The sequence below is a fragment of the Ranitomeya variabilis genome, chromosome 1 (genome assembly GCF_051348905.1).
Source record: "Ranitomeya variabilis isolate aRanVar5 chromosome 1, aRanVar5.hap1, whole genome shotgun sequence".
In the NCBI taxonomy this organism is placed as follows: Eukaryota; Metazoa; Chordata; class Amphibia; order Anura; family Dendrobatidae; genus Ranitomeya; species Ranitomeya variabilis.
The window spans coordinates 806,915,419-806,943,163 of NC_135232.1; the positions used below are offsets into that span (position 1 = coordinate 806,915,419).

The 27,745-nt window shown below is 42.7% G+C and overlaps 1 protein-coding gene across 8 annotated transcripts in view; it reads right to left on the reverse strand.

Moving 5' to 3' along the window:
* Window positions 1-27,745, reverse strand: part of PSD3 (pleckstrin and Sec7 domain containing 3) — a 741,896-nt gene that overhangs the window by 75,533 nt on the left and 638,618 nt on the right. For all 8 annotated transcript variants that reach the window (XM_077274259.1, XM_077274266.1, XM_077274275.1 and 5 more), the window contains one exon: window positions 7,952-8,022. In XM_077274259.1, coding sequence (XP_077130374.1) covers window positions 7,952-8,022 — 71 coding nt within the window. The remainder of the gene's footprint in view (window positions 1-7,951; window positions 8,023-27,745) is intronic.

Below are 27,745 nucleotides of genomic sequence, written 5' to 3' on the forward strand. Positions count from 1 at the left end.
CTATCTAGTAAGCGGACCTCGATTTTGCTAAACCTATTTTCATACTACGTTTGTCATTTCATCTTAAATCACCGCCAATATATGTGGGGGCCTCTGTCTGCCTTTTGGGAAAATTTCTCTAGAGGTGAGCCAGGACTGTCTTTTCCTCTGCTAGGATTAGGTAGTTCTCCGGCTGGCGCTGGGCATCTAGGGATAAAAAAACGTAGGCATGCTACCCGGCCACTTCTAGTTGTGCGGCAGGTTTAGTTCATGGTCAGTATAGTTTCCATCTTCCAAGAGCTAGTTCTCATATATGCTGGGCTATGTTCTCTCGCCATTGAGAATCATGACACTTCACGCTTGATTTTCCTCATTTCATGGGCAGTTATTTTGCGCCTTTTTTGCCCAACACGCTTCTTGTGACCCTGTTGGCTATTTGCCATGAAACGCTTGATTGTTCGGTGATCACGCTTCAGAAGTTTGGCAATTTCAAGACTGCTACATCCCTCTGCAAAACATCTCACAATTTTGGACTTTTCGGAGCCCGTCAAATCTCTCTTCTGACCCATTTTGCCAAAGGAAAGGAAGTTGCCTAAAAATTAAGCACACCTTATATAGGGTTTTGATGTCATTAGACAACACCCCTCCTCATTACTGCACATCACCTGATTTACTTAATTGGTAGTTGGCTCTCAAGTCTGAACAGCTTGGAGTAGGACAACATGTATAAAAAGTATCATGTGATCAAAATACAACTTGTCTAATAATTCTGCACACAGTGTATTAACAACAGCCCTCAGCCGTCGGCTTTCCCACTGCTGGTTATTAAAATTACGCGGGAGTCCACACAATTTTCTTTTTCATTTTTTTCCTTTAAAATTAACAGTTGTTGTCTGGTTACAGCCTATAGAAGTTTATTCTGTTAAAGCCCCTATGTGACGCCCCAGGGTCCTGGTCATCACCGTGACATTGCTTTCCCCTTGGGGAGAGTGATGTCACGCTTGGAAGCGATGAAGGATATCTTTCACCAGGTAATCACATACACACAACACGTTCATACTCCAGGCCAGAAGGGGCAGCTCTAAACCTGGTTTAGGGTGAACTCCCCTATAAATACATTCTGGTCTGTAGGGAAAGGGAGGTTCCAGTTAGACTGTCAGAGGACAGGGAAGAGAGCAGACAGACAGAGTGTCAGAAGGTTTGAAGGAGCCATGTAGTCTGAGGTACTACAGCTCCTGGAGGAAGAGAACTTAGAAAGAACGAACAGCTTGTGGAAAGTGTGCAGGAGAGAAAAGGCATATGAGAGTGATACAAGCAGAGCAGAGCAGTTAATTAGCTACCTCCTTGGCTGGCGCAGATTCCGGTAGCCAGAAGACCGTGGACGTGCTGAACTCTAAGTGGCATAGCTGAAACCAGCAGGACAGTTGAACTTCAAGTTACCTGTCCGCCTTTACACCCAGGAGACACAGTGATACTTATAGGGCCCGGGTCGTGATTGAGACACTGTAAAAAGGCCTGCTACACCTGTCATACGGGTTATGTCCTAGCCTTTATGGGGGACAGAGAGGAACTGTGAGGACCTTATCAGAAGCCATAGGCAGTAAGGGACTACAATACAACCGTGCTTTGAGGAAGGCTTTCATCTCCACCTGGTGAAGGGGACTCTGGATTCGCTTCCTAGCCGGCCGGACCCTGCCTGTCCTGTGATCTGGTGCCCTGGACTGCGGTTGCCTGAAGCTACAGTAAACCAGGTAAAGAGACTGGAAACCTGTGTCCTCATTTTTCACTGCACTCCTTACCATCTTCACTTACTCACCGGGAGCCCTGGGGACATACTTCACCTGTGGGAAGTTATACCATCTAGATGCCAGACCATCACCCCACAGGACCCCTTTAAAGGGAACCTGTCACCCCCAAAATCGAAGGTGAGCTAAGCCCACCAGCATCAATGGCTTATCTACAGCATTCTGGAATGCTGTAGATAAGCCCCCAATGTAGCCTGAAAGATGAGAAAAAGAGGTTAGATTATACTCACCCAGGGGCGGTCCCCGTCCGGTATGGGTCCGATGGGCGTCGCGGTCCGGTCCGGGGCCTCATATCTTCTTACGATGACGTCCTCTTTTTGTATACATGCCGCAGCTCCGGTGCAGGCGTACGTTGTCTGCCCTGTTGAGGGCAGAGCAAAGTACTGCAGAGCGCAGGCACCGAGAAAGGTCAAAGAGAGGCCCGGCGCCTGCGCACTGAAGTACTTTGCTCTGCCCTCAACAGGGCAGACAAAGTACACCTGCGCCGGAGCCGCAGCGTGAATACAAGAAGAGGACGTCATCGTAAGAAGATGGGAGGCCCCGGGCTGGACCGTGACACCCATTGGACCAGAATCTGACCGGGACCGCCCCTGGGTGAGTATAATCTAACCTTTTCTCATCTTTCAGGATACATCGGGGGCTTATCTACAGCATTACAGAATGCTGTAGATAAGCCCCTGATGCTGGTGGGCTTAGCTCACCTTCGATTTTGGGGGTGACAGGTTCCCTTTAAGCAGCGTCGGTCCCTACTGAGTGAATACCACAGGTGGCGTCACGAACATAAACTTTAATCAATATTCCTTTTACATGGGCGTCCAGGGCCAAGGACCGGGTCGCCACATTGACACATCCCTTTAAGTACTGGACCCGGTACCGAGTACCCCACGGCCCTGGCGGGCGTTCCACCTACATACGCTGGTGACAATGTGTGTGAAGGTTTGTGTGTGTTTGTGTTTACTTATCAGCTTGCTAATGATGTGTCATTAGAGCTAGGTGTCACTGACAGCTGCTGACATGAAGCCCTAATCTAATCTTATTACCCTGATGCTACTGCATCAGCATCAAAAGGTGGTGTTGAACCAAGAAATTATATCACAAAACCTTTTTTTTAAATATCTTTATTTCGCTCAAAAAAACATTCATTGCTGTACAAAAACGCATACAAAAACAAGGCAAAAATGAAAGTTTTTCCCGAAGTGTTTTTCCTGCCAAGAGATGCAGAAACCTTTCAGAAATTTCTGCAAGAAAAAATTCTCAATGTGCACACATAGCCTTAATCGCTCCAGTGATCATCATACAATAAAAACCCCTTTGGGGTGGGCAACCCCTTTAAATCCATGGAAAATTAGTGGTGCTAATGTGGTAATTGTTGCAAGTTCACAATCAAAATATCAGCAAAAGATCATTGATTTGTCCTTATTAAAATAATTACAGCAACCTTGTATGGGAAATGTCAACAATCATGAAGTATGTTCATATGAACGGCTTCAACGCATTGAAAGAGAAAGAAAACGCTGTTGAAAAACCCACAAATTCACAATGTGCTTTATTCAAAGCGTTATTCAAAGGTAACACTGACGTCTGACAAAAATCTAACATTTTACATTTGCTTTCTGTTCAGCTAGTAGAAACAAAACATATGTTGGACATTTTTCTTTAGATAAGCAAAGTGTACTTACAGTAGCCAACAGTCCTACCATTAAAGGGAACCTGTCATGAACCCAAACACTATTAACCTACAGATATAGGGTTAATCTGCAGTTTGATAGCGTTCCAATGTTGTCCGACCACGTTACTCCAGGGAGCCGCTGGCTTTCAGTCATAGAAGCGTGCCAGGAGTGGCTACAGTCACTGCTCACTACACAGCGAGTGGCAACTGAAAGCATGCCGGGCACTTTGATTGACAGTTTGGTTTACGGCGCATCTATGCAGACTGACTGTCAATCAAACTGTTTACAGCTGCTGCTCACTGCTAAGGCCACGTCGACATGCTTCATGACTGAAAGCTAGTGACTCCTTGGAGGAATAAAGAGGATGTATTTGGTGCTGAAGGCTTAGTACATAGTATAGGGAAACATTTTTTATTGCGAAGAAGTGTGTATGAATGGATAGAGAAGTTCAAGGAAGGTCCCCCACGTGTCAACCATGAAGAAGGAGCAGAACACCCATCCACATTCACAACTGAGTGAGTCGTCACAACATTGAAAGCATACTCCTTATAGTCCTGATCTTGCCACATAGGACTATCAAGAGTCCATGAGGATGAAGATTCACATCTGATGAAGAGGTGACGACAGTGGTGCATTCATGGCATGTAGCTCAGCCTAAAATATTTTTTTAATGAGGGATTACGAAAGCTTGTTGATTGGCAAATTATGTAAATATCTTTCCTGAAAGTTGTGTTACGTGTACACCGCTAGGTTCAGATAGGGGCGGAACAGGTCTCATAAATTCTTTGGAACTCTGAGGGAACCGTTACTCAGGGCCACCATGTATTGTAGCTTCCTCAGGCACAAGAAGGATCCACTTGCTCACACAGATACAATTGATAGAGTCCTCATGAATATGAACAGTGTAGTTTAATGTCACAGCACATTCAGTACAATTCAAGTCTCTTAAGCACAGGCTTCATAAACAGTACAGCTGCTTCTTTTGATAGCACAGTTCAGCACAGATCAAGACTCTTTACAAAAGCACAGTAGTATGCAGCATTCCTTCTAGCACAGTGTAATGGAGGAGGGGGGTTTGCTGAGGGAGATGATCTTGGTGACACAATTTCTTCCAGTCCTTATCTTCCTGCTCCTGTTAGACTTCCTCAACTAGCAGTACAGGGGGTTAGCCCAACTCCACTCTGTAATGGAATCCTGTGTCCCTATGGTTCACTTGCCTGCACTTTTATGAGAGAGATCACACACCACTCATCTCTTTGGCTGCTGACTGAAAAATAAACAAGTTCCCCACAATCCCCCTGGGGCTCTGTTAACCCCTCCCTGTCTCCTGTGACTGTGTTAACCCCTCTAGTTGCTGCATGCTTTTGAAGCAACTGCGGTTAGCACTAGTTCTGCATATCACAGATGCTTAAAATAAATAAATAAATAAAGTTTTGATTCACTCTCAAACATAATATTGAATTTTGAGATTTTGCAAATAGGGGAATTAAGGGCCCAGTTACAGATCAGCATCTACTTCAACAGTGTGCCACCTATTGCCCACCCATAAAACTGTTGTGACAGACATTTAATTCAAGAAGGCACATTGTTTAATTTGATATTGTTGTGGAAATCCTACAAATACTGTTCTCTCTGTAATCACACGTGAGCCAAATTGGCAATCTCTAGATCATCCCATCATTTCACTGCTTCCAACAGAAAAGCTCAAGCAAAACGATTCCGCTACATGATTATCTACTGCCACTGTCAGGATGTTCTCCAGCTTTTACTGCCTTTCTGGGAGACCGCTTCAGTTGACAGAAACCGCAATATTTCATCTTTATACAGCACATGAACATTTTAAATAGAGAGAAGTCTAGTTAAGAAAGTACCAAGCAACGGTACAGGAATACTGTTCTTTATTTAGTGGTGCACATAGTGGCATGGCAATGAATACGGTATTATATCAGGCTACTGTACCGTTATAAAAGCAATTATAAGGAGAACACAGAGGATACAGACTGCAATCAGATAATGTCAGAAGGACTGGCAGCTAAAGACGGTAATGAGCATGCAGGTCGGCAGCACGGTGGCTCAGTGGTTAGCACTGTTGCTTCGCAGCGTTGCAGTCCTGGGTTCAAATCCCACCCAAGACAACATCTATAAGGAGTTTGTGTGTTCTACGTGTGTTTGCATAAGGTTCAAGGGTCCTTTTGGACCACCCTAAGCTCGAGCACCTACGATTGTTATGCTCCCGAGTCCTGGAGTGAGCAAAGGTAGCACAATTCTCCCCCTAACACAAAAGTCCTTGGACACAAATGTGAATTATTTTCACACTTGGTCTATAAATTCTAAAACTAGTTTATCCATGCAAAACTAAGACTGGCCATACAAATAAAATGGCTGTCCACTGAACTATGCTTCAGCTGATCATTCGGCCATCAGTCATCTCAGCAGACAGGAGCGCTGCGAGTGGCAGTACAAAATGGGACATGCGTGATTGACATCTCTCGTGACAATCAGTTGGCCAATGCCCCCATACACATTAGACTGTCGGACAAATTAGTTGATATTGGTTGGTTCAGCCAACATTAGTCTAATATGTATGGGGGCCTTAAGGATTATAAATCAAATCATGCACAGGAGGTTGCGGCTGCATAAAACTATTGATCGCAGCTATGCATACGTTTACTTCATGACTCCGATTGTACTTCATCCTTTCCAAAGGCATCTATGCAAGTGTGGTAAAACAATAATGGTCTTGTCTGATACATCTAGGTGCAGCATGGATCACTTCGGCTGTCAGTAATATTTAATAAGTTACTGACTTCAAGTGATGAATGATGAAAAACAAAATGTGGAGTTACAACAATTCCAAAATCTATTATTCAGGAGTTTTAATTAAATGATTTATTCTGATAAGAACTGCAAGCAAAGGATGTTCTGTAGATCAGCAGCATTGTTACAATCTGGGATATCAAGGGAAATGAATAGAGACATTGTTTAAACACACGACACTCCACATTAATTCAATGGTCTTCACTCCAGAGTTCTAATTCAATTCTGATGGCACAGCAATTCAAGACAATAGAATACATTAGGCCAATTAATGCACAGGACATCATTCATCGCCTATTCATTAGAAAGGAGCAAAGAGTCAAAGTTGATGAGTCCTTTTTATATTAACCACTGAAATACAGAAGATAATGACCTATCACCATGGTGTGAGGAGATATATTTAGCCAAGTGATTTACAACAGGCAGATTTCCATATTACATATCTATAAAAAAAGGACACAATTAAATCATTACTTCATTCTCGGTAAACTTTCCTCTAACCTATTTTTTTTCTAGAAATAAATGGAAATTTTGAAAAAAAATATTCTAACAAACTCTGGAGGGCAAGACAACAATATCTTAGAAGTATGGGAATCATATTTCACTTTTAGAATATACTAACTGTGTAAATTATTGTTTTTTTGCAGAATGAGCAGCTTATCATTCAAGTTATGGATTCTCTGCGTGAAAGAGTGTTGTGGTTTCATAACTGAGTATTGGAGAAGTTTCTAAATGTTCTAATAAGCAAGTAACAGAGTCTGTCGAACCTGACAGTATAAAAAGCACATAGCCCCTAAAAAAAATCACACCTTCAGGCTAAGTTGTCAATTTTTCACCCCCCCAAAATGTATTTTTCATTTATTTTGTTATCTCTATGCAATCCGTATGTGTATTTTTGAGATCCATATGGCATTTGTGTGACATCCGCAAATTAAATGATGAATATGGCTCAAACATGAAACAAGAGAAAAGTCCACCAAACTAGACAAAAAAAGTCAAGGATGAATCGGACCCTAAATATTTCTATTTTACAGTTAGTTGTCACGGGTGAAAAAAAACACACACCTTTATGATCATGATATGAATTACTAAAAATGACTTTAATCATCTGCAATTACACAATCAAGGTTACGATTTATTTATTGCTGGAAGTGATCTGGCAAATTCCAAAGAACAGGAGCAAGGATTATATTAGAATGTCCCCTTAAAGGGAATCCATCAGCTGATCCATACTTCCCAAACCACAGGTAGCATGAATCAGAACCTTGCTGCACAATTGCCAATGTTTCAGAGAAAATTTAGTTTGACGAGACAGCCAAGGAACAATGCCGGAGATTAAATTTTGTCCGGTGCCACTCTTGGCCGGCTTTTCCCAGCGCCCTAAAATTTGTCCAGTGCCACTCTTGGCCAGCTTTTCCCAGCGCAGCTTGAGTTGATTGGCAGGTCTCTAGCTGTGTACACATATGAGAGAGACCTGTCAATCAACTAGAGTGGTGTGCGGATATTCAAACTACTGGTTGCTACCCTGCATCTAAGCTCTGATTCATGTTGCCAATGGTTTGGGTGGCATGAATCAGCTGACAGTTTTCCTTTTAGATACTCTTGCACTTTATATACATACAAATAAAATCCAAAATAATAAACCACACACCATCATCATTAAGTCGTATGAAAGCATACCTTTTGCAAGTAAAGGACCGTTCCCTTCAGAATAGCGTAGAATGTTTTCCATCCCCGTTTTCCTCTTGGAGCTGTAAAAGAAAAGAAAAAGATCTTCAGACAATGGTGTCATAGAAATTAATAGGATAATAGTGTATTTCAAGTTACTTTCCAACCAGAATCATACAGGTAAACACACACTAAACATTATTTAATATAGTATAGAAATATTAATTTAGGTCTAATGTCAAGATGTTTACCGATATTCCTAATAAAATATTATTTCTATGTATTACAAAAATTGACAGACTTTTGGGCAAAAGTAGAATACACTGTGGTCTAAGCCTCTAAAATCCTGAAGAAGGTTAATATTTCCTGTAACCTGTCCAGGAAAACACTTCCACTGTACAGTGTAGGGCTTTTGAAGTAAAGGCCCCGTCTCACATAGCGAGATCGCTAGCGATATCGCTGCTGAGTCACAAGTTTTGTGACGCAACAGCGACCTCAGTAGCGATCTCGCTATGTGTGACACGTACCAGCGATCAGGCCCCTGCTGCGAGATCGCTGGTCGTGTCAGAATGGCCTGGACCTTTTTTTGGTTGTTGAGGTCCCGCTGACATCGCTGAATCGGTGTGTGTGACACCGATCCAGCGATGTCTTCACTGGTAACCAGGGTAAACATCGGGTTACTAAGCGCAGGGCCGCGCTTAGTAACCCGATGTTTACCCTGGTTACCAGCGTAAATGTAAAAAAAACCAAACAGTACATACTCACCATCTGATGTCCGTCAGGTCCCTTGGCGTCTGCTTCCTGCTCTGACTGAGCCGCCGTAAAGTGAGAGCACAGCAGTGACGTCACCGCTGCGCTCTGCTCTCACTGTACGGCGGCTCAGTCAGAGCAGGAAGCAGACGCCAAGGGACCTGACGGGCATCAGATGGTGAGTATGTACTGTTTGTTTTTTTTTACATTTACGCTGGTAACCAGGGTAAACATCGGGTTACTAAGCGCGGCCCTGCGCTTAGTAACCCGATGTTTACCCTGGTTACCCGGGTGCTGCAGGGGGACTTCGGCATCGTTGAAGACAGTTTCAACGATGCCGAAGTCGTTCCCCTGATCGTTGGTCGCTGGAGAGAGCTGTCTGTGTGACAGCTCCCCAGCGACCACACAGCGACGCTGCAGCGATCAGCATCGTTGTCTGTATCGCTGCAGCGTCGCTGTGTGAGACGGGGCCTTAAGAAATATAAAAGCATGGTTTCCACAGGCTAGGCAGCCTTTCACATCTGACTAATGTCTCCATTTATCTTTGACACTTGCTTACTGAGACAAGAGGTTACTGACTACCACACCTCATAATAAGCCAACACATCAACTTCATAGCTTCCAGCCTACTTTGATGTTATCTAAGCACTTCTCCAGATTAAAGGAAATTCTTGCCACATCTACAGCCCTTTGTAATGACAAACAGCCTAGCTTTAGATGACAGGAGATCGGATTATTATATCATAGACCACACAGCTGTCCAAAATTCTGAGATGCATTACTGGATCCCTGACAGTGGGTTAAAATAGGTTATCCATGGAAAAGATGTAATGCATTTTGTATGAGCAATAAGGTACTACTCGAAATTGAACATTGAGGATTAAATTAAAAGAACTGGAAAAAAAATAAATGGAATATGTTTAGCAAACTCAATTTACTTAATTCCGAAAAACGAGATTACTCTTGTTATATATATTATAAAGACAAAACAGCAAATAATCCAGACCCAAGATTTTAGATAACCATGAATGATCTGAAGCTTTTCTGCCTAAATTATCAATGCCAAAAGTAGCCAAAATAATAAAGCATTCAATTAGAGGCACAAGCAATCTGAACTTATTTGAATTACTACTTACCTTTTACAGAATGATATGTATAAATATGTGTATAGACAGTACTGTGCAAACGTGTTAGGCAGGTGTGACAAAATGCTGCAAATAAAGAATGCTCTAAAAAAATAAAAGTGTTAATATATTTTAAGAAATTAACAAGATGCAAAGTGAATGAACAAAAGATAATTATACATCTAATCAATATTTGCTGTGACCAACATTTGCCTTCAAAACAGCATCAATTCTTCTAGGTACACTTGCACAAAGTCGGGGATTTTGTAGGATTATAGTCAGGTGTATGAGCACCAGACAGGTGATAATGAGCTTAATTTTCATATGTAGGTTAAAAAACAGTCATTAACTGAAACAAAAAACAGCTCTATAGGAGACTTAAAACTGGGTGTAGAACAGCCAAACTCTGCTACAAAGGTGAGGCTGTGGAAGACAGTTTCAAGCCAGAGGTCATATACCTTGGCCAGAATGAGCACAGCAATAAGATACAAGGTTGTTTTACTTTATCAGCAAGGTCTCTCCCATCAAAAGATGTCAAAGCACACTGGGGTGTCAAATTGAGCTCTTAAATATCTTTTGACGAAGCCCCAAGTCTGAGGACCATAGACATAGTGATCGGCCAATGTTTCTTAGTGTAGCAATTGAAATACATCTGAAGCTTACTTCCTGATGAAATTGGAATATGTCCAGCAGTGCCATCAGCTCAAAACTGGAATCATCTACTGGGGCCCAGATACAGTACAGACCAAAAGTTTGGACACACCTTCTCATTTAAATATTTTTCTGTATTTTCATGACTATGAAAATTGTACATTCACACTGAAGGCATCAACACTATGAATTAACACATGTGGAATTATATACTTAACAAAAAAGTGTGAAACAACTGCAATTATGTCTTATATTCTAGGTTCTTCAAAGTAGCCACCTTTTGCTTTGATGACTGCTTTGCACACTCTTGGCATTCTCTTGATGAGCTTCAAGAGGTATTCACCAGAAATGGTCTTCCAGCAATCTTGAAGGAGTTCCCAGAGATGCTTAGCACTTGTTGGCCCTTTTGCCTTTACTCTGCAGTCCAGCTCACCCCAAACCATCTCGATTGGGTTCAGGTCAGGTGACTGAGGAGGCCAGGTCATCTGGCGTAGCACCCCATCACTCTCCTTCTTGGTTAAATAGCCCTTACACAGCCTGGAGGTGTGTTTGGAGTCATTGTCCGGTTGAAACATAAATGATGGTCCAATTAAACGCAAACCGGATGGAATAGCATGCCTCTGCAAGATGCTTGGGTAGTCATGCTGGTTCAGTATGCCTTCAATTTTGAATAAATCCCCAACAGTGTCACCAGCAAAGCACCCCCACACCATCACACCTCCTCCATGCTTTATGGTGGGAACCAGGCATGTAGAGTCCATCCCTTCACCTTTTCTGTGTTGCACAAAGACACGGTGGTTGAAACCAAAGATCTCAAATTTGGACTCATCAGACCAAAGCACAGATTTCCACTGGTCTAATGTCCATTCCTTGTGTTCTTTAGCCCAAACAAGTCTCTTCTGCTTGTTGCCTGTCCTTAGCAGTGGTTTCCTAGCAGCTATTTTACCATGAAGGCCTGCTGCACAAAGTCTCCTCTTAACAGTTGTTGTAGAGATGTGTCTGCTGCTAGAACTCTGTGTGGCATTGACCTGGTCTCTAATCTGAGCTGCTGTTAACCTGCGATTTCTGAGGCTGGTGACTCGGATAAACTTATCCTCAGAAGTAGAGGTGACTCTTGATCTTCCTTTCCTGGGGCGGTCCTCATGTGAGCCAGTTTCTTTGTAGTGCTTGATGGTTTTTGCCACTGCACTTGGGGACACTTTCAAAGTTTTCCCAATTTTTCGGACTGACTGACATTAATTTCTTAAAGTAATGATGGTCACTCGTTTTTCTTTACTTAGCTGCTTTTTTCTTGCCATAATACAAATTCTAACAGTCTATTCGGTAGGACTATCAGCTGTGTATCCACCAGACTTCTGCACAACACAACTGATGGTCCCAACACCATTTATAAGGCAAGAAATCCCACTTATTAAACCTGACAGGGCACACCTGTTAAGTGAAAACCATTCCCGGTGACTACCTCTTGAAGCTCATCAAGAGAATGCCAAGAGTGTGCAAATCAGTCATCAAAGCAAAAGGTGGCTACTTTGAAGAATCTAGAATATAAGACATAATTTCAGTTGTTTCACACTTTTTTGTTAAGTATATAATTCCACGTGTGTTAATTCATAGTTTTGATGCCTTCAGTGTGAATTTACAATTTTCATAGTCATGAAAATAGAGAAAGATCTTTAAATGAGAAGGTGTGTCCAAACTTTTGGTCTGTACTGTACATCATCAAATCCTCCAAAATGCCTGGATAGAAGTAGTCTTTATGGTAGAATAGCAGCCAAAAAGTCATTCCTTTGACATAAAAAAGTCAAGCAGCTCAACTATAAATGAAAACCTAGGATCTGGGGTGCTAAACAAATGGTGGCACATGCTCTTGACTAATGAAAAAAAATGTTTGTTCAATGAAAGACTGGAGAGATGTACAATAATAAGTGTCTGCAATTCAGCAAATTAATTTGGACATTTGGTCAGGATTTATGGTGTCCTCAATCAGGGTCGCCATCAGGGCATTACTGCCCTTAATGCTGTATGGTGCCCAGTGAGCAGCAGTAAAGAGGGGAGCTCGGCCCCGGCCCCTCCTCTTGTGCTTCTACTCACTGGGCCCCATTGTGCAATAAAATGCTGTGTGCTATGCTTTTCCCGAAGCTCCACTGCCATCTAACCTGGACAGCTGGCCAGATCCAGCTCCACCTGCTCTGGACTTCTGATCAGGTGACAGTGCATACGCTGCCTCTGCAGGGGATTGTCAGTGAGGTAATAGGAAAAAAGATTTTTTTCTCTTTATAAAATGAATTAAATGGATGAGGGGGGACTGAAAATGATAAAGTGAGAGGGGAGGGAGCCTGAAAATTATGAAGTGAGGGGGGAGGGGGACTGCAAATTATGAAGTTGAGGGAGGGGGACTGCAAATTATGAAGTGAGGGGGAGGAGAACTGCAAATGATGAAGTGAGGGGGAAGGGGGACTGCAAATGATGAAGCAAGGGGGAGGGGGACTGCAAATGATGAAGCAAGGGGGAGGGGGACTGCAAATGATGAAGTGAGGGGGACTGCAAATGATGAAGTGAGTGGGGGAGGGGGACTGCAAATGATGAAATGAGGGGTGGCTACAAATGAAGAAGTGACGGGGGACTGCAAATGATGAAATGAGGAGGGACTGCAAATGATGAAGTGACGGGGGAATGCAAATGATGAAGCTAGGGGAGGGACTGCAAATGATGAAGCGAGGGGGGGCACTGCAAATGATGAAGTGAGGGGGAGATGGGGTAACCATCACCGCAATGCAGCATGATTAGTACACGAGCACCGACCCTAATGAATAATGGACATGGATATCAGAGTCCCTTGCTGCATAAAGCATCTAGACAAAGGAAAACTCTCTCTTTTGACACCCCGTAGATTAGAAATATCGGCTTGACCAAGCATTCCTGCAAATTAATTGAGGGTGGGGAACCAGAAACAGCAAATGATGAATTCAGGGTGAGGGGCAGGGGACAGCAATTGAATTGAAGGTGGGGGGTGGGGAGAGCAAATGATGAATTGAAGGTGGGGGCGGGGGGAGAGCAAATTATGACCTGGAGGAGAGCAAATAATGATGAATTTTGAAGATGGGAGAGGAAATGATGATGTATTGATACTGGTGATGGGGGCAGCAAATGATGAATTGAGTGTGGGGGAGAGTAAATGATTAGTGATGAGTGAATATACTCATTACTCGAGATTTCCCGAGCACACTCGGGTGTCCTCCGAGTATTTTTTAGTGCTCGGAGATTTAGTTTTCATTGCCTCAGCTGAATGATTTACAGCTATTAGCCAGGCTAAGTACATGTGGGGGTTGCCTGGTTGCTAGGGAATCCCCACATGTAATCAAGCAGGCTAGTAGCTGTAAATCATCCAGCTGCGGCGAAGAAAACTAAATTTCCGAGCACTAAAAAATACTCGGGAGGACACCCGAGCGTGCTCGGGAAATCTCGAGTAACGAGTATATTCGCTCATCACTATAAATGATGTATTGAATGTGGGGGAAAGCAGTTGATTATGAATAGAGGCTGGGGGTGGGAGAGAGAGAAGATATGACTATTATTTGGGGTGGAAGGGGCATGTAAATATAATGAATCGGAGAAGGAGGTACAGAGTGGGGGCATTGAGGATGCAGTGACTGGTAATGAATTGGGGCAAAGAGTACAGGTGCTAATTAGTTTATATATTTATTAGGTGGGGAAAGTGGCTACCGTATATACTCGAGTATAAGCCGACCCGAGTATAAGCCGACCCCCCCTAAATTTGCCACAAAAAACGGGGAAAACTTAATGACTCGAGTATAAGCCTAGGGTGGAAAATGCTGCAGCTACTGGTAAATTTCAAAAATAAAAATAGATACCAATAAAAGTAAAATTAATTGAGACATCAGTAGGTTAAGTGTTTTTGAATATCCATATTGAATCAGGAGCCCCATATAATGCTCCATACAGTTCATGATGGCCCCATAAGATGCTACATACAAAATACGCCCCATATAATGCTCCATACAGTTTATGATGAGCTCCATAAGATGCTCCATATTAAAATATGCCCCATATAATGCTCCACAAATGTGGATTATGGCCCCATAAGATGCTCCATACAGATATTTGCCCCATATAATGCTGCACATGGCCCCATACAGATATTTGCCCCATATAATGCTGCACATGGCCCCATACAGATATTTGCCCCATATAATGCTGCACATGGCCTGATAAGATGCTCCATACAGATATTTGCCCCATATAATGCTGCACATGGCCCCATACAGATATTTGCCCCATATAATGCTGCACATGGCCCCATACAGATATTTGCCCCATATAATGCTGCTCATGGCCCCATACGATGCTCCATACAGATATTTGCCCCATATAACGCTGCACATGGCCCCATAAGATGCTCCATACAGATATTTGCCCCATATAATGCTGCACATGGCCCCACACAGATATTTGCCCCATATAACGCAGCACATGGCCCCATAAGATGCTCCATACAGATATTTGCCCCATATAATGCTGTACATGGCCCCATACAGATATTTGCCCCATATAATGCTGCACATTGCCCCACAAGATGCTCCATACAGATATTTGCCCCATATAATGCTGCACAAGGCCCCATAAGATGCTCCATACAGATATTTGCCCCATATAATCCTGCATATGGCCCCATACAGATATTTGCCCCCATATAACGTTGCACATGGCCCCATAAGATGCTCCATACAGACATTTGCTCCATATGCTGTTGCTGAGATTAAAAAAATAAAAAATTACATACTCACCTCTCAGGCCCCCGGCACTTGCTATATTCACCTGCTCCCCGTTCCACCGCCGACCACCGCTGTGTCTTCCCCGTCCTCTGCACTGACGCTCAGGCAGAGGGCGGCGCACACTAATCGCGTCATCGCGCCCTCTGACCTGTGCGTCACTGCAGAGGACGCAGAAGACGCAGCGGCGCCGACGGTGGAACGGAGAGCAGGTGAATATAACTAACACTTTATACAGAGCTCCTATGTATAATGTTACTGGTGATCATTGTATTACCTGTACACTATATTCAGAGCTCCTGTGCATAATGTCACTGTGATCACTGTATTATCTATACACTGGAAGAAGAGATGGCGGTGAATGAAAAAGAAAAAGCAAACATGAAGGACTTCAGCTAGAGATGCCACTGGTGAGCCAATGTGTTACCTGTACACTGACACTATACTGTACACTGTATACTATGTACAGAGCTCCTGTGTTTAATGTCACTGGTGATTACTGTATTACCTGTACACTGACACTATATACAGAGGTCCTGTGTATAATGCCGCTGGTGAGCTCTGTATTACCTGTACACTGACAGTATATACAGAGTTCCTGCGTATAATGGCACTTAGCACTATTTTTTTTTTTAAATTAATGATTAGTATTCAGTCACGATGTAGTGGTAATATGTGGTCTGGTAATGGTGTGGCTGTATTTGTTCTTTGTATGTGGTATTATTCAGTTACTATGTGATGGTATTATGTGATCTGGTCATGATGTGGCGGCATTTGTGCCTTGTATGGGGTATTATTTGGTCACTATGTGGTGGTAAAATGTGGTCTGGTTACGGTGTGACTGTATGTGATATTAATGGTCATTTAAAAAATGTATGTGACTCATTCCCTTAGAAAAAAAAAATATGTAAAATATAAATGTTATAATATATAATATAAAAACTATTGTCTATTTTAAGAAATGTTTAATAGATTAGAGTAGGGCCCTGTCAAAAGAGTGTACCTTTTCATGGTGGTGGCGGCTTAAAAAATCTTTTAGCCAAAACAAAAGCTGATGGCTATGTATGTGATATGGAGTTTGATGGGAACTGTTAATGTGTGGTGAGGATGTGGTGCAGAAGTGGAGATTTCCAAGAGTGGGAGGTGGGACTGTGGAAGGTTTGAGGGGTGAAGGAGCTGGGGTGGAGGCTGGGCAGAGTCTCAAGGCTCCCAAAAATGGTGCCAGTATAGGGCCCTGAAATTCCTAGTAGCAGCCCTGTCCTCAATGCTGAGAAACACAGGCAGATACTTACTTATTCATCATGCAACAGCATCAAAGAGGCCCCTAATTATTGGTTCCAATTATTTTTACTTAGCAGCAGGAGAACCTCAAACATACAGTCAATGCAATTAAGAATTAAGAACTATATTCAGTGTAAAAAAGAAAAGAGAGTCCTGAAGTGATGATATGACTCACACAGAGTTCTCAACATCATCCAGTCTGTCTGAAATGATATGCAAAGAAGGAAGAATTTGTGCATGCCTACACCCACAGAAGATCTGTGGTTAGAACTCGAAGATGTTTGGAACAACCTCCCTGCCAAGTCTCTTCAAAACTGTGTACCAGTGTAACTTGAAGAATTGATGCTGTTATGAAGTCAAAAGGTGGTCACACAAAATACTGATTTGATCTAGATTTCACTTTTGCTCATTCACATTGCATTTTGTTAATCGATAAAAAATAAGCCATAAATGCTTTTTTAAAAAAATCTTTTTAAAACCATTTTTTCCATACCTGCCTAATTCTTTTGTACAGTAATGTATATATTTGTGAGTGCAGATGGAAGTAGAGTCTTCCAAACAGAGCCATTTGATATAAAAGTCATTCCTGTAAGGCCATTTCCAGTTTTCATCAAGCTATGAACACACAAAGAAACCACATAAAAACCAGCTGGTATATTGAAAGCAATCCTTTCAAGCCATAATACTTAGTTTTGGAAGCTAATTTTTGTTTGCTCTAAATTAGCAAAGACATATATTGATTCAGTTTTGAAAAGTTGCATCGAATGACATTATCAAATGAAAGTAAACATGAAAAAAACATTATCTATTAAAGAACTATAAGCAAAAAAGAACTCTGTTCGTATAATATTACAGGTATTCTTTGACTCTTTGATATATGGTACTTGAAGATATGTGCATTCTTTCTTTCATTCAACGGGAACCTGCATTTGCTGGACTACACTGGGAAAGACAACAAAATCCAGGGGCTAATTCAGACATCAATGCCATTCGGTCCGAGATTGTCCGACTGGCCGCGACTCTGCTGACACAAGAATGACAGTGTCATATATTTCTATGAATCTGTCACACTTGGGTCGGAGCTATGGCAAGCCCATCTATTAGCAGTCCATGCTAAATCAGATTGGCACAGATGAGTGAATGAGCCCTTAGGAATCAAAATCAAAACAAAATAATTAACGGGAAGAAGAGTTAAATACTTGGGAGCTTTGTAGGACTGGCCCAACAAAGCACTGGAGGATCCTCCGATGGGCCCTCTCCCTTGCTTCGGTATGTTTGGAGCAGGCACACTTTGGCAAAAGTCTGGAGCATCATTTAAGGTAGCACTGGCATCTACATTGAGTTCTGCAGTATTACATTAATAAACCTACCTGTGCCACCTTAACACCTCCTTTCTTCCTTCCCTCTTACAGACAAACTGCTATCATCTTTGCTGTAAGGGCACAAAATGGCAGGGGGTCTGCAGGCTGCAGCTACACTGAGTGGAGCCTTTTTACCTGCATTCAGTATCTCAGCTGTAAAGTAAGTTTTTTTGTGTGTACAGTGTGCATATTTATTGTGCAATACACATATACTTAAGTATAATGTGTGTAGTGTGTATAGCAATCAGTGTGCCTGAGGGGGCCCTCATTCAGTAAGGGTAATATAGATAGTAGGGGATGGAGCCCTCAATCAGTTATGAGTGACTGGTGGCCCCCATCCCACAACACCCGTATCATCGTTTACTGAATGAGGGCCCCCACACGCACACTGACAGCTAGACACGCATTGTACATGAGTGGAGAAAGTTTTCTTTCTATATTAGTAACGCCATAACTGGTTAAGGGCCCCCTCCCATTCCCCATCTCTGTCAGTAAGGGCTCTTTCACAGATCAGATTTTTTCGTAAATGTGCTAGTCACCATTTTTGCCGATAGATCATGGACCTATTACAGCGAATATTTTTTTTCACCGTTCTGGGGGGTGGAAGAAGCAAGGGCAAAACGTATGTCGGGGGTGAGGGGGAACGCTCCATGAGTCCTGTTACCCGGTCCCAGTCTTTCAGTGTCTCTCTCTGCAGGCAGGTATTGTCTCTCTGTTCACTACCGTCTAGATTATATAAATTATTTACTTGGCTTCCACCTGAGGTATTTATACTAGATATATAAGGGTCTCTGCTGCACATCTTATACTGCACTGGTGCATCTAAGGGTACTGTCACACTCTGCAACTTTCCAACTATCACGGCCAGCGATACGACCTGGCCGTGATCGCTGGAAACTCGTTGTGTGGTCGCTGGAGAGCTGTCACACAGACCGCTCTCCAGCGACCAACGATGCCGAAGGCCCCAGGTAACCAGGGTAAACATCGGGTTACTAAGCACAGGGCCGTGCTTAGTAACCCGAATGTCACCGGAATGTGAGTATGTACGTTTTTTTTTTTTTACATTTACGACGGTAACCAGGGTAAACATCGGGTTACTAAGCGCGGCCCTGCGCTTAGTAACCCGATGTTTACCCTGGTTACAAGCGAACGCATCGCTGGATCGCTGTCACACACAACGATCCAGCGATGACAGCGGGAGATCCAGCGACGAAAGAAAGTTCCATACGATCTGCTACGACGTACGATTCTCAGCAGGATCCCTGATCGCTGCTGCGTGTCAGACACTGCGATATCGTATGGATATCGCTGGAACGTCACGGATCGTACCGTCGTAGCGACAAAAGTGCCACTGTGTGACAGTACCCTAATCCTTTTTGATCCTGATTCAGGATTAACTAGTCTCTTAATCTTATTTGCTTTTCTGGACCCGGCATATAGGAATTTGGGCACTAGGTGTTCTTACACGGATTTTTCCGATGGTTGTATATACTTCTCAGAAGGTTCATTTTCCTCTCTATATACAGTTAGGTCCATATATATTTGGACAGAGACAACATTTTTCTAATTTTGGTTATAGACATTACCACAATGAATTTTAAACAAAACAATTCAGATGCAGTTGAAGTTCAGACTTTCAGCTTTCATTTGAGGGTATCCACATTAAAATTGGATGAAGGGTTTAGGAGTTACAGCTCCTTAACATGTGCTGATAATGTATATATTTTACCCGGAAAATCCTGTGTATTCATTGCATTATTCTTTAATCTTCATAAATAAAATACATACATATTCTAGAATACCCGATGCGTTAGAATCGGGCTACCATCTAGTTTCCTATATTTCTTATTTGGTGTATGTGCTTCTGTTTTAAGGAGTGGAGCGCTCTTCCAGCATCTACACTGATGACTGCGCGCTGCGCTCAGAACCTTTTTAGTGCTGCAATATAAGGCTGGTTTCACATTTGCGGTTGTATCCGCAGCGTTTCTACCGCATATATCCGCATGCGTTGTGTATTCCTATATTTAACATTAGGGACGCATGCGTTTTGATTTTTCGCGTTTTGCCGCGTTTGACGACGCATGCGTCGTTTCGTCGTTTGCGGCTTGGCGCGGAAATGCAGCATTTAGTAATTTTTAGAGGCGTCAATTTGCCGCCTGGAAACGCATGCGGTCGATTGAGCAAGGATTGCGGCAAAAAAACGCATTGCTGTCTATATGAACGCATGCGTTTACAAGCACACGTTTGCTTGCGTTCGTGAACGCATGCGTTTCAATAGAGAAAAACATGTCCAGACACTGATAAGCCACCCCCCACATACAAGGTGATAAAGGGAGGGAGTGGACATTTGCAGGTCACTACTCCGCAGACACTGAAGCAGACGAGACACAGGCTACATCTTGGAGGAAAACAAGACACCGAACAATGTGAGTATATCCTGGCCAATGCCTTTATTTTCTATTTTCTGTCTCTACATGTCCTAATTTCTTGCATTTCTTTCTTACTGCATGCATCAGAATGTCTTTTGCTTCTTCTTCTGATGAGGAGTTTCGTCCAGGACAGTCAGAAGTCGAGCATGTCAGTGAGGTGAGTACTTGCCTCGTCAGATTGGTAAGTATTCACTGTCACATCTACACATGTGACAATTTGAATTTTTCATTTTTTTAGAGCTCTTCTTCAACTGCGGCACAGACTGGGCAGGAGCAGCGGACTCAAAGTCGGGTGGAAAGACGGCAGCGGGTACGTATACAAGGCTGACTGTTTACTGTATCTTCAGTGTAATATTCTTGAATCTTCTTTTCTTTCCATTCCTATTTCTTAACTTTTTTCTTCTGGAATCCTTTTGTATGTTGACTTTCCTATTCATGCCATTTCTCAGCATCTTTTTTCTTTTTTTTCCTTATGTTAATTCACTAAACTTTAATGACTTGGGTTGCTCCTTAGCCATTATATAATTGTGCAAAACCACACAGGCTTTGACCACCTCGTCAACTGTTTCCACTTTTAGATTTATGGCTGATGCAAGAATGCGCCATTTAGAGACCAGAATGCCAAAGGTACACTCTACTGTTCTTCGGGCCCTGGTCAGTCTGTAGTTAAAGATCCTTCTAGTGTGGTTCAAGTCCCGACTGGAATAGGGCTTCAGTAGGTTTTCACACATCTAAAAGGCCTCATCCCCAACCATAACAAATGGCATCGGTGGACCTTGAGTGTTGGGGAGAGGTTGTGGCGGGGGAAAATTGAAATTTTTGCCATACACACGGCAGCCCATATTTGAGTTCTTGAAAGTCTGGGAATCATTGCCACGGCCAAAAGCTCCAATGTCCACGGCGATGAAGCGACAGTTCGCATCAGCTATTGCCATGAGAACAACAGAAAAATATTTTTTATAGTTGAAATACTCCGATCCTGTTCTGGCAGGTTTGATAATGCGGATGTGCTTTCCATCCACCGCTCCTAAACAGTTGGAGAAATCACACACACTCCAGAATTTTTCCGAAATTTCAAGCCACATGTCGACGGTGGGTAGGGGTATAAACTCATCCTGGAGTACATTCCACAAAGCCCGGCAGGTGTCCACAACTATTCCAGACAGGGTGGATATTCCAAGCCGGTATTGGAAGTGGAGGGATGATAAACTCTCTCCAGTTGCCAGAAATCTGTAAGAAAAAGAAACCCCCAAAAAATTACAAAATATTCTATTTATGGTGTGGTTACACTAAAGAAAGGAAAATACCCAAAACATACATGTTAGAAAACACAAAATTTGGACTGTCATTGGTTTAGATTTGGAACGTACCTTAATGTAACCAGCAGACGTTCCTCCAGTGGAATCGCTCTACGGAGCTGGGTGTCCTGTCTCCGTATGGCTCCTTGGACACGAGCAAGCAAATCCCGGAACGAGTCTTGCGACATCCTTGTATATTCCTGGAATTTCTCCGGGTTGGCATTAAGCTCACCATACAGCGTGTGATAGGCTCCACGGCTCTCACGTAGTTCAATAATGGGGTGTCTCCAAAAACGCCTACGTTGTCTCCTTCTCCATCTTTCGCGATTTCTGTCTTGTTCCCAAGCAAAAGCACAGGCAAGAAACAGCTTGATGCTTAAATTCAGGTTGAAATAAAAGCTCTCCATGCAAAGATCCATCATGACAGGATACAGGAGCAAAATCTGAAGATTACAGCTGTTGAGGGGTCTATATAAAGAAATCCCATAATACACGCCCTCTGTAGTCCCATTGGCGGTGTCTGGTTATCTTGATGTTTCTCTTTTGAAATTTCTAATCATGCGCACCAAAAACGCAAACGCAGGAAAAAAGGCATATAAACGCGTACAAATGCAGCGGTTTTTTAACCGCATGCGTCTTAAAAACGCCGCGTTTGTAAGTGTTTATATGCGGTTTTTCAACCACTTGCGGATGCGGATTAAACGCTGCGGATTTAGACGCAAATGTGAAACTAGCCTTAGGGATTTTTTTCAATCATGCTATTGTCATGTTTTTCTAGTGCTTTTACTTTTTGCAGGTTTCCAGTTTGGTCTATATTGGGTTTGATGAACTATGCAACCCCTTCACGACATGCGCCGTACTACTACGGAGCATGTCGTGTCTCCCCCTTTGATGTGGGCTCCGGCGTTGAGCCCACATCAAAGCCGCGACATGTCAGCTGTTTTACTACAGCTGACCTGTGCCTGCAATAGCAGCGGGTGGAATCGCGTTCCACCCGCCGCTATTAACTAGTTAAATGCTGCTGTCAAACGCTGACAGCGGCATTTAGCTAGTGCTGCCGGCCATCGGGCCGGAAATGCGCGCATCGCTGACCCAAGTCATGTGATCGGGGGTCAGCGATGTGTCAGCATGACAACCAGAGGTCTCCTTGAGACCTCTATGGTTGTTGATGCCGGATTGCTGTGAGCGCCACCCAGTGGTCGGCGCTCATAGCAATGCAGGAATTTAGAAACATAGGAGCGATCTGAGCATCGCTGCTATGAAGCAGAGCCGATCAGGCTTTGCCAGCTTCTACCCTCCCATGGAGGCTATAGAAACATGGCAAAAGTAAAAAAAAATGTTTTAAAAAATACGAAAAAAATAAAAAAAAAGATAAAAGTTTAAATCACCCCCATTCGCCCCATTCAAAATAAAACAATAAAAAAAAAATCAAACATACACATATTTGGTATCGCCGCGTTCAGAATCGCCCGATCTATTAATAAAAAAAAAGGATTAACCTGATTGCTAAACGGCGTAGCAAGAAAAAAATTCAAAACGCCAGAATTACGTTTTTGGGTTGCTGCGACATTGCATTAAAATGCAATAACGGGCGATCAAAAGAACGTATATGCACCAAAATGTTATAATTAAAAACGTCAGCTCAACCCACAAAAAAATACGCCACAGCTGACCCGAGATCCTGAAAAATGGAGACGCTATGGGTATCGAAAAATTGCGCAATTTTTGTTGTTGTTTTTTTAGCAAAGTTTGGAATTTTTTTCACCACTTAGATAAAAAATAACCTAGACATGTTTGCTGTCTATGAACTTGTAATGACCTGGAGAATCACAATGGCAGGTCAGTTTTAGCATTGAGTGAACCTAGCAAATGAGCCAAACAAAAAACAAGGGTGGGATTGCACTTTTTTGCAATTTCACCACACTTGGAATTTTCTTCCTGTTTTCTAGTACAAGACATGGTAAAAGCAATGGTGTCGTTCAAAAGTACAACTCGTCCCGCAAAAAACAAGCCCTCACATGGCCATATTGACGGAAAAATAAAAAAGTTATGGCTCTGGGAAGGAAGGAAGCGAAAAAGAAAACGCAAAAACGAAAAAGGGCTCCGTCATGAAGGGGTTAATAAAATAGTCACAGAGGAGTGGTGTCAGGAATATTTTCATGTTTTAACACTTTATTAAAGTATTAGTAATATATCTGACAGCCAATTTTCCACTAGTATTACTGGGACTTAGTATCGGCCAGTGTTTTTTGTTGCCCATGTGTTATTCCCTTATTTTTTATTTTTACAAAGTGCCTAAGAGCTAACAGGCAGTTATTGCTGACTACCTGCCTGTTGTGCCCGATGCTAATCTCCGCCAGAGAGTCTGCGGCTTCACTGACATCACTTCGACAGAGCGACTCATTCTCTGTCATTCTGCTCTGTTGACTCATGCTGATTGATAGCTGGCTCTCCGCTGCCTAATTCAAAAGTCACGCCCCATCGACATAGGAGCCTAGAAGAGAAACAGCTGCTCTGTTGACGTGGAGCAGTTGAATCGCTGGCAGGAGTGTTCAGTGACTGCTCTGAGCCAGTGTCGGGTAGAACAGGCAGGCAGTTAGCAACTACTTGCCTGTTAGTTTTTAGGCCCATAGTAAAAAAAAATCCAAGATAACCTCTTTAAAGATGCAAACACAAGGGTATTGAGAAGAGTTGGGTTACCCTCAGAACTGGGCCATTCAATGTGATAAGTCACTTCTGGAGTGACTTCTGGCTGGTGCCTTTAGGGTGTGAAGGGACCAATATCCATGGACCTTCCCATCCTGATAGTATAAGTTTGCTACTGTGGTTTTTGCCTGTTTTGGTTATGTAGAATAATTGGAACCCATATTATTTTTGCTTTCTAATTATATTTATTATGCAGAATCGAGTAGTCTGTATCCACTATATTGGCTACATTTTATTTCTATTTCTTTTGAATAGAAGCAGTTAATTTTTTCTTCTCAGGCCTGCAGTTACATTTTCAAGCTAACACAGGATAACATATTGACATGTGAAACAACCTAATTTATTTATTCACTCATTTTTTTGTGGGTCCGAAGGTTAAGTACAGGCTAAGTATATTCCTCTCTTTATGTGTAGGAGAAGAGTAAATTGTGAATGGAGGAGGAAGTACCGTAATTTATCGAAAAGGAGAAGCAGAGAGAGTTGTTAATAGGAATGTTAAAGTCATCTATAATCAGATTCTGTATTTCACATGGCAAGGTTAGCCTAAGGGTGCCACTACACTACTCAGGGAGAATGGGTGGAGGAGTCTGAGGGTTCAAACCTCAAAAGAGGGGAATAGGAGGAAAGGTGCCAGAAAAATTAGCTAAAATGGGTCAGCAATCTTCAGAACTAGAGCCGTTGTGACACTATAAACTCCCAGCATGGGAAGACAGTCAAATGCAGCTGTTAGGGCATGCTTGAAGCTATGGGGTATACACTTGTGTTGAGCCATTGCCGCGCAGCGACCAGTGACGCGGACAGCTAGAAGGGGCATCCAACTAGAGGGTGCAGCCGCGAACCATACAAGTGTATGGAGAGCAAGGCCACGCCAACTGGCCGGGTGTATGTATAACTCATACATACCCTCCGTCCCCAGGTCTGAAACCAGCAAACCGGGATTCATAACTCTGTAGTCACACAGAGTGACTGCCGATTATTGGTTTTGATCAGACAACCTCTTTAAGTGGTTAAAAACAATAGAAAGTTTGATATCCTCGTAATCATATTGACCTGGAGAATAATATTTACATTGTTTTTACTAAACTATGAATGCTGTAAAAATCCAAAAACAATGGCGGAATTGCTTTTTTTTTTCCCCCACTTCATCTCACTTGGAATTTTTTTCCCATTTCTCAGTACATTGTATGGTAAAAAGAATGCTGTCATTCAGAAATGCAACTTATTCTGTCAAAATTAAAGGAAATCAGTCACCAGATTTTTCCCATGTAATCTAAGGCCACCATCTTTCAGCCCTTTGTTACAGCATTCTGGAATGTGCATACAAGTCTTCAAGTCGCACTACCAACAACAAAAAAAAAGACTATTTATTATACTCCCATACAGGGTGGTCAGGTCCGCTGGTCATGATCCAGGGCCTCCTCGCTTCTGGCAATGCCGTCCTCCTTCTCTGCTTCGTGTGGATGAGGCATCCTATGTCATCCACATAGTGTCCTCCATCGAGCTCCTGCGCAGGCGTACTTCTCTCTGCTCTGCTGAAGGCAAAACAAAATACCGTAGTGCGCATGCGCCTTTCCTCACAAATGTATGGAACAGTACTTTCCTCTGCGTCAGCCACACAAAACAGAGAAGGAGGACGGCATCGCAAGAAGAGAGGAGGCCCTGAATCAAGACCACAGCCGCGCATCAGACTGGAATGCCCCGTAGGGGAGAATAATAAAAGGTCTATTTTTTGTTTTGCAGGAGACTTATATACAGCATCCCAGCATGCTGTATATGAGGGCCGAAAGGTGGTGGCGGTAGCTTATATGGGAAAAACCTGGTGACAGGTTTCCTCTAACTCTTGCGGAATAAGTTGCATTTCTGAATGACAGCATTCTTCTTATCATACAATGTACTGAGAAATGGGAAAAAATCCAACTGAGATGAAATGAGGGAAGAAAGCAAAAACTTGCTGACAGGTTCCCTTTAAGCCTTAATACAGTTATGTGGACAGAAAAAATCAAAAGTTATGACTCTTGGAAGAGAGTGCTAAAAAAAAACACCCGACAGTGAATGGGATTAAAAATCTCCCCTGCAATGTCAGTTCTTCCATCTCTGGTGGATGTCAAGTAATTATTATTTGCAGTCATTGAGATAAAGTGAAACTTCCTTTCATTTTCACAACAAGTTTCTGCAGTAGCTGGGAATACTAGATGTCACCTCAACTGATGCTGAAAACCTCCTTAGAAATTGTATTTTTCCTTTTTAATGGGGTACAAAATACATATACTTCCCTCTCGCCTGTGAGCCCTTTATTGTGCAATAAGGAAATGAAAAGTAAAATATCGTTATGTGTCTTCCATTACACTGTGTTGACAAGCTCAGGAGAGGCCTCTGACTGCTTTACTGCAACTTAAGATGCAGAATACAATTTCTTTAATGAATTCATATATTGTGTGTGGTGCATGATATCATCTGTAGAATATCCCTAATATAATATTTTCAGTTTTAGAAAATTTAATTATTCTTTAGAAATTGGCCATTGATATGTAACTTAAAAAGTAAAGATGAGTGGAACGAGACGTGAAAAATCGACTTCAAGTAAAATTTCCTGAAATTCACCAGTCCCTACAAATTTGAACACTCTGAATTGATTTGCGAGGATCACAAAAAAAAAAAAAAATTCCAGTTATTATTTCAAACATTGCTGAAAACTCAAGAGAGTGGGCTAATGATGTCATGCATGGCAGCTAAGACGTCACAATAATGTCCTACAGATATCATATCAAGTGGTCTAGAGCAGTTAATCAAGAGGGCTATCACAGCCAGTATAAAAGACGGCAGCTGGCCAAACAGCACCATTTTATGTTTGTACAGTTTATGAGTGGGAGGTCAGAGCGCAAAACTCATTCCACATAGGGACAGAAAAATCTAATACGATAGCGGTGTACTATTTCAGAACTGAAGCAGGCTGAAAATGGAAGTAATAGTGTGAGTCTGTGAATATTACACCAAAGACTCGAGTGATATAGTGAAGGAAATAATTATTAGATCCCTTGCTGATTTTGACACATGGTAAGGTTTTTAATATTTCACAGCGTCCCCGGCGCCTGCGCTGTAGGTTTTTTTTCAGGCATGCGCAGTTGCACTGCCCTTCGAACTTACAGCACAGGTGCCGGGGACGCTAATGAAGGAAGAGGAAGCGGCGCCCGGCGCGCAGAGGCCCTGATTGGTGGCTGGAAGGTGTTTCTGTCCGGGGGAAAAGACATGCCCCCAGGTCTATTTCAAGGTATGAGGGACAAATTATAAAAGCGATTATTGCAGCATTTGCAGGGACCCGAACTAGAAGAGCCACCTTGTCAGAATGCAGCATTAGTGCTGCACAAGGTGGCTCTTTTCGTTACAAACACCTGGGGGGGGGGTGACTGGTTCCCTTT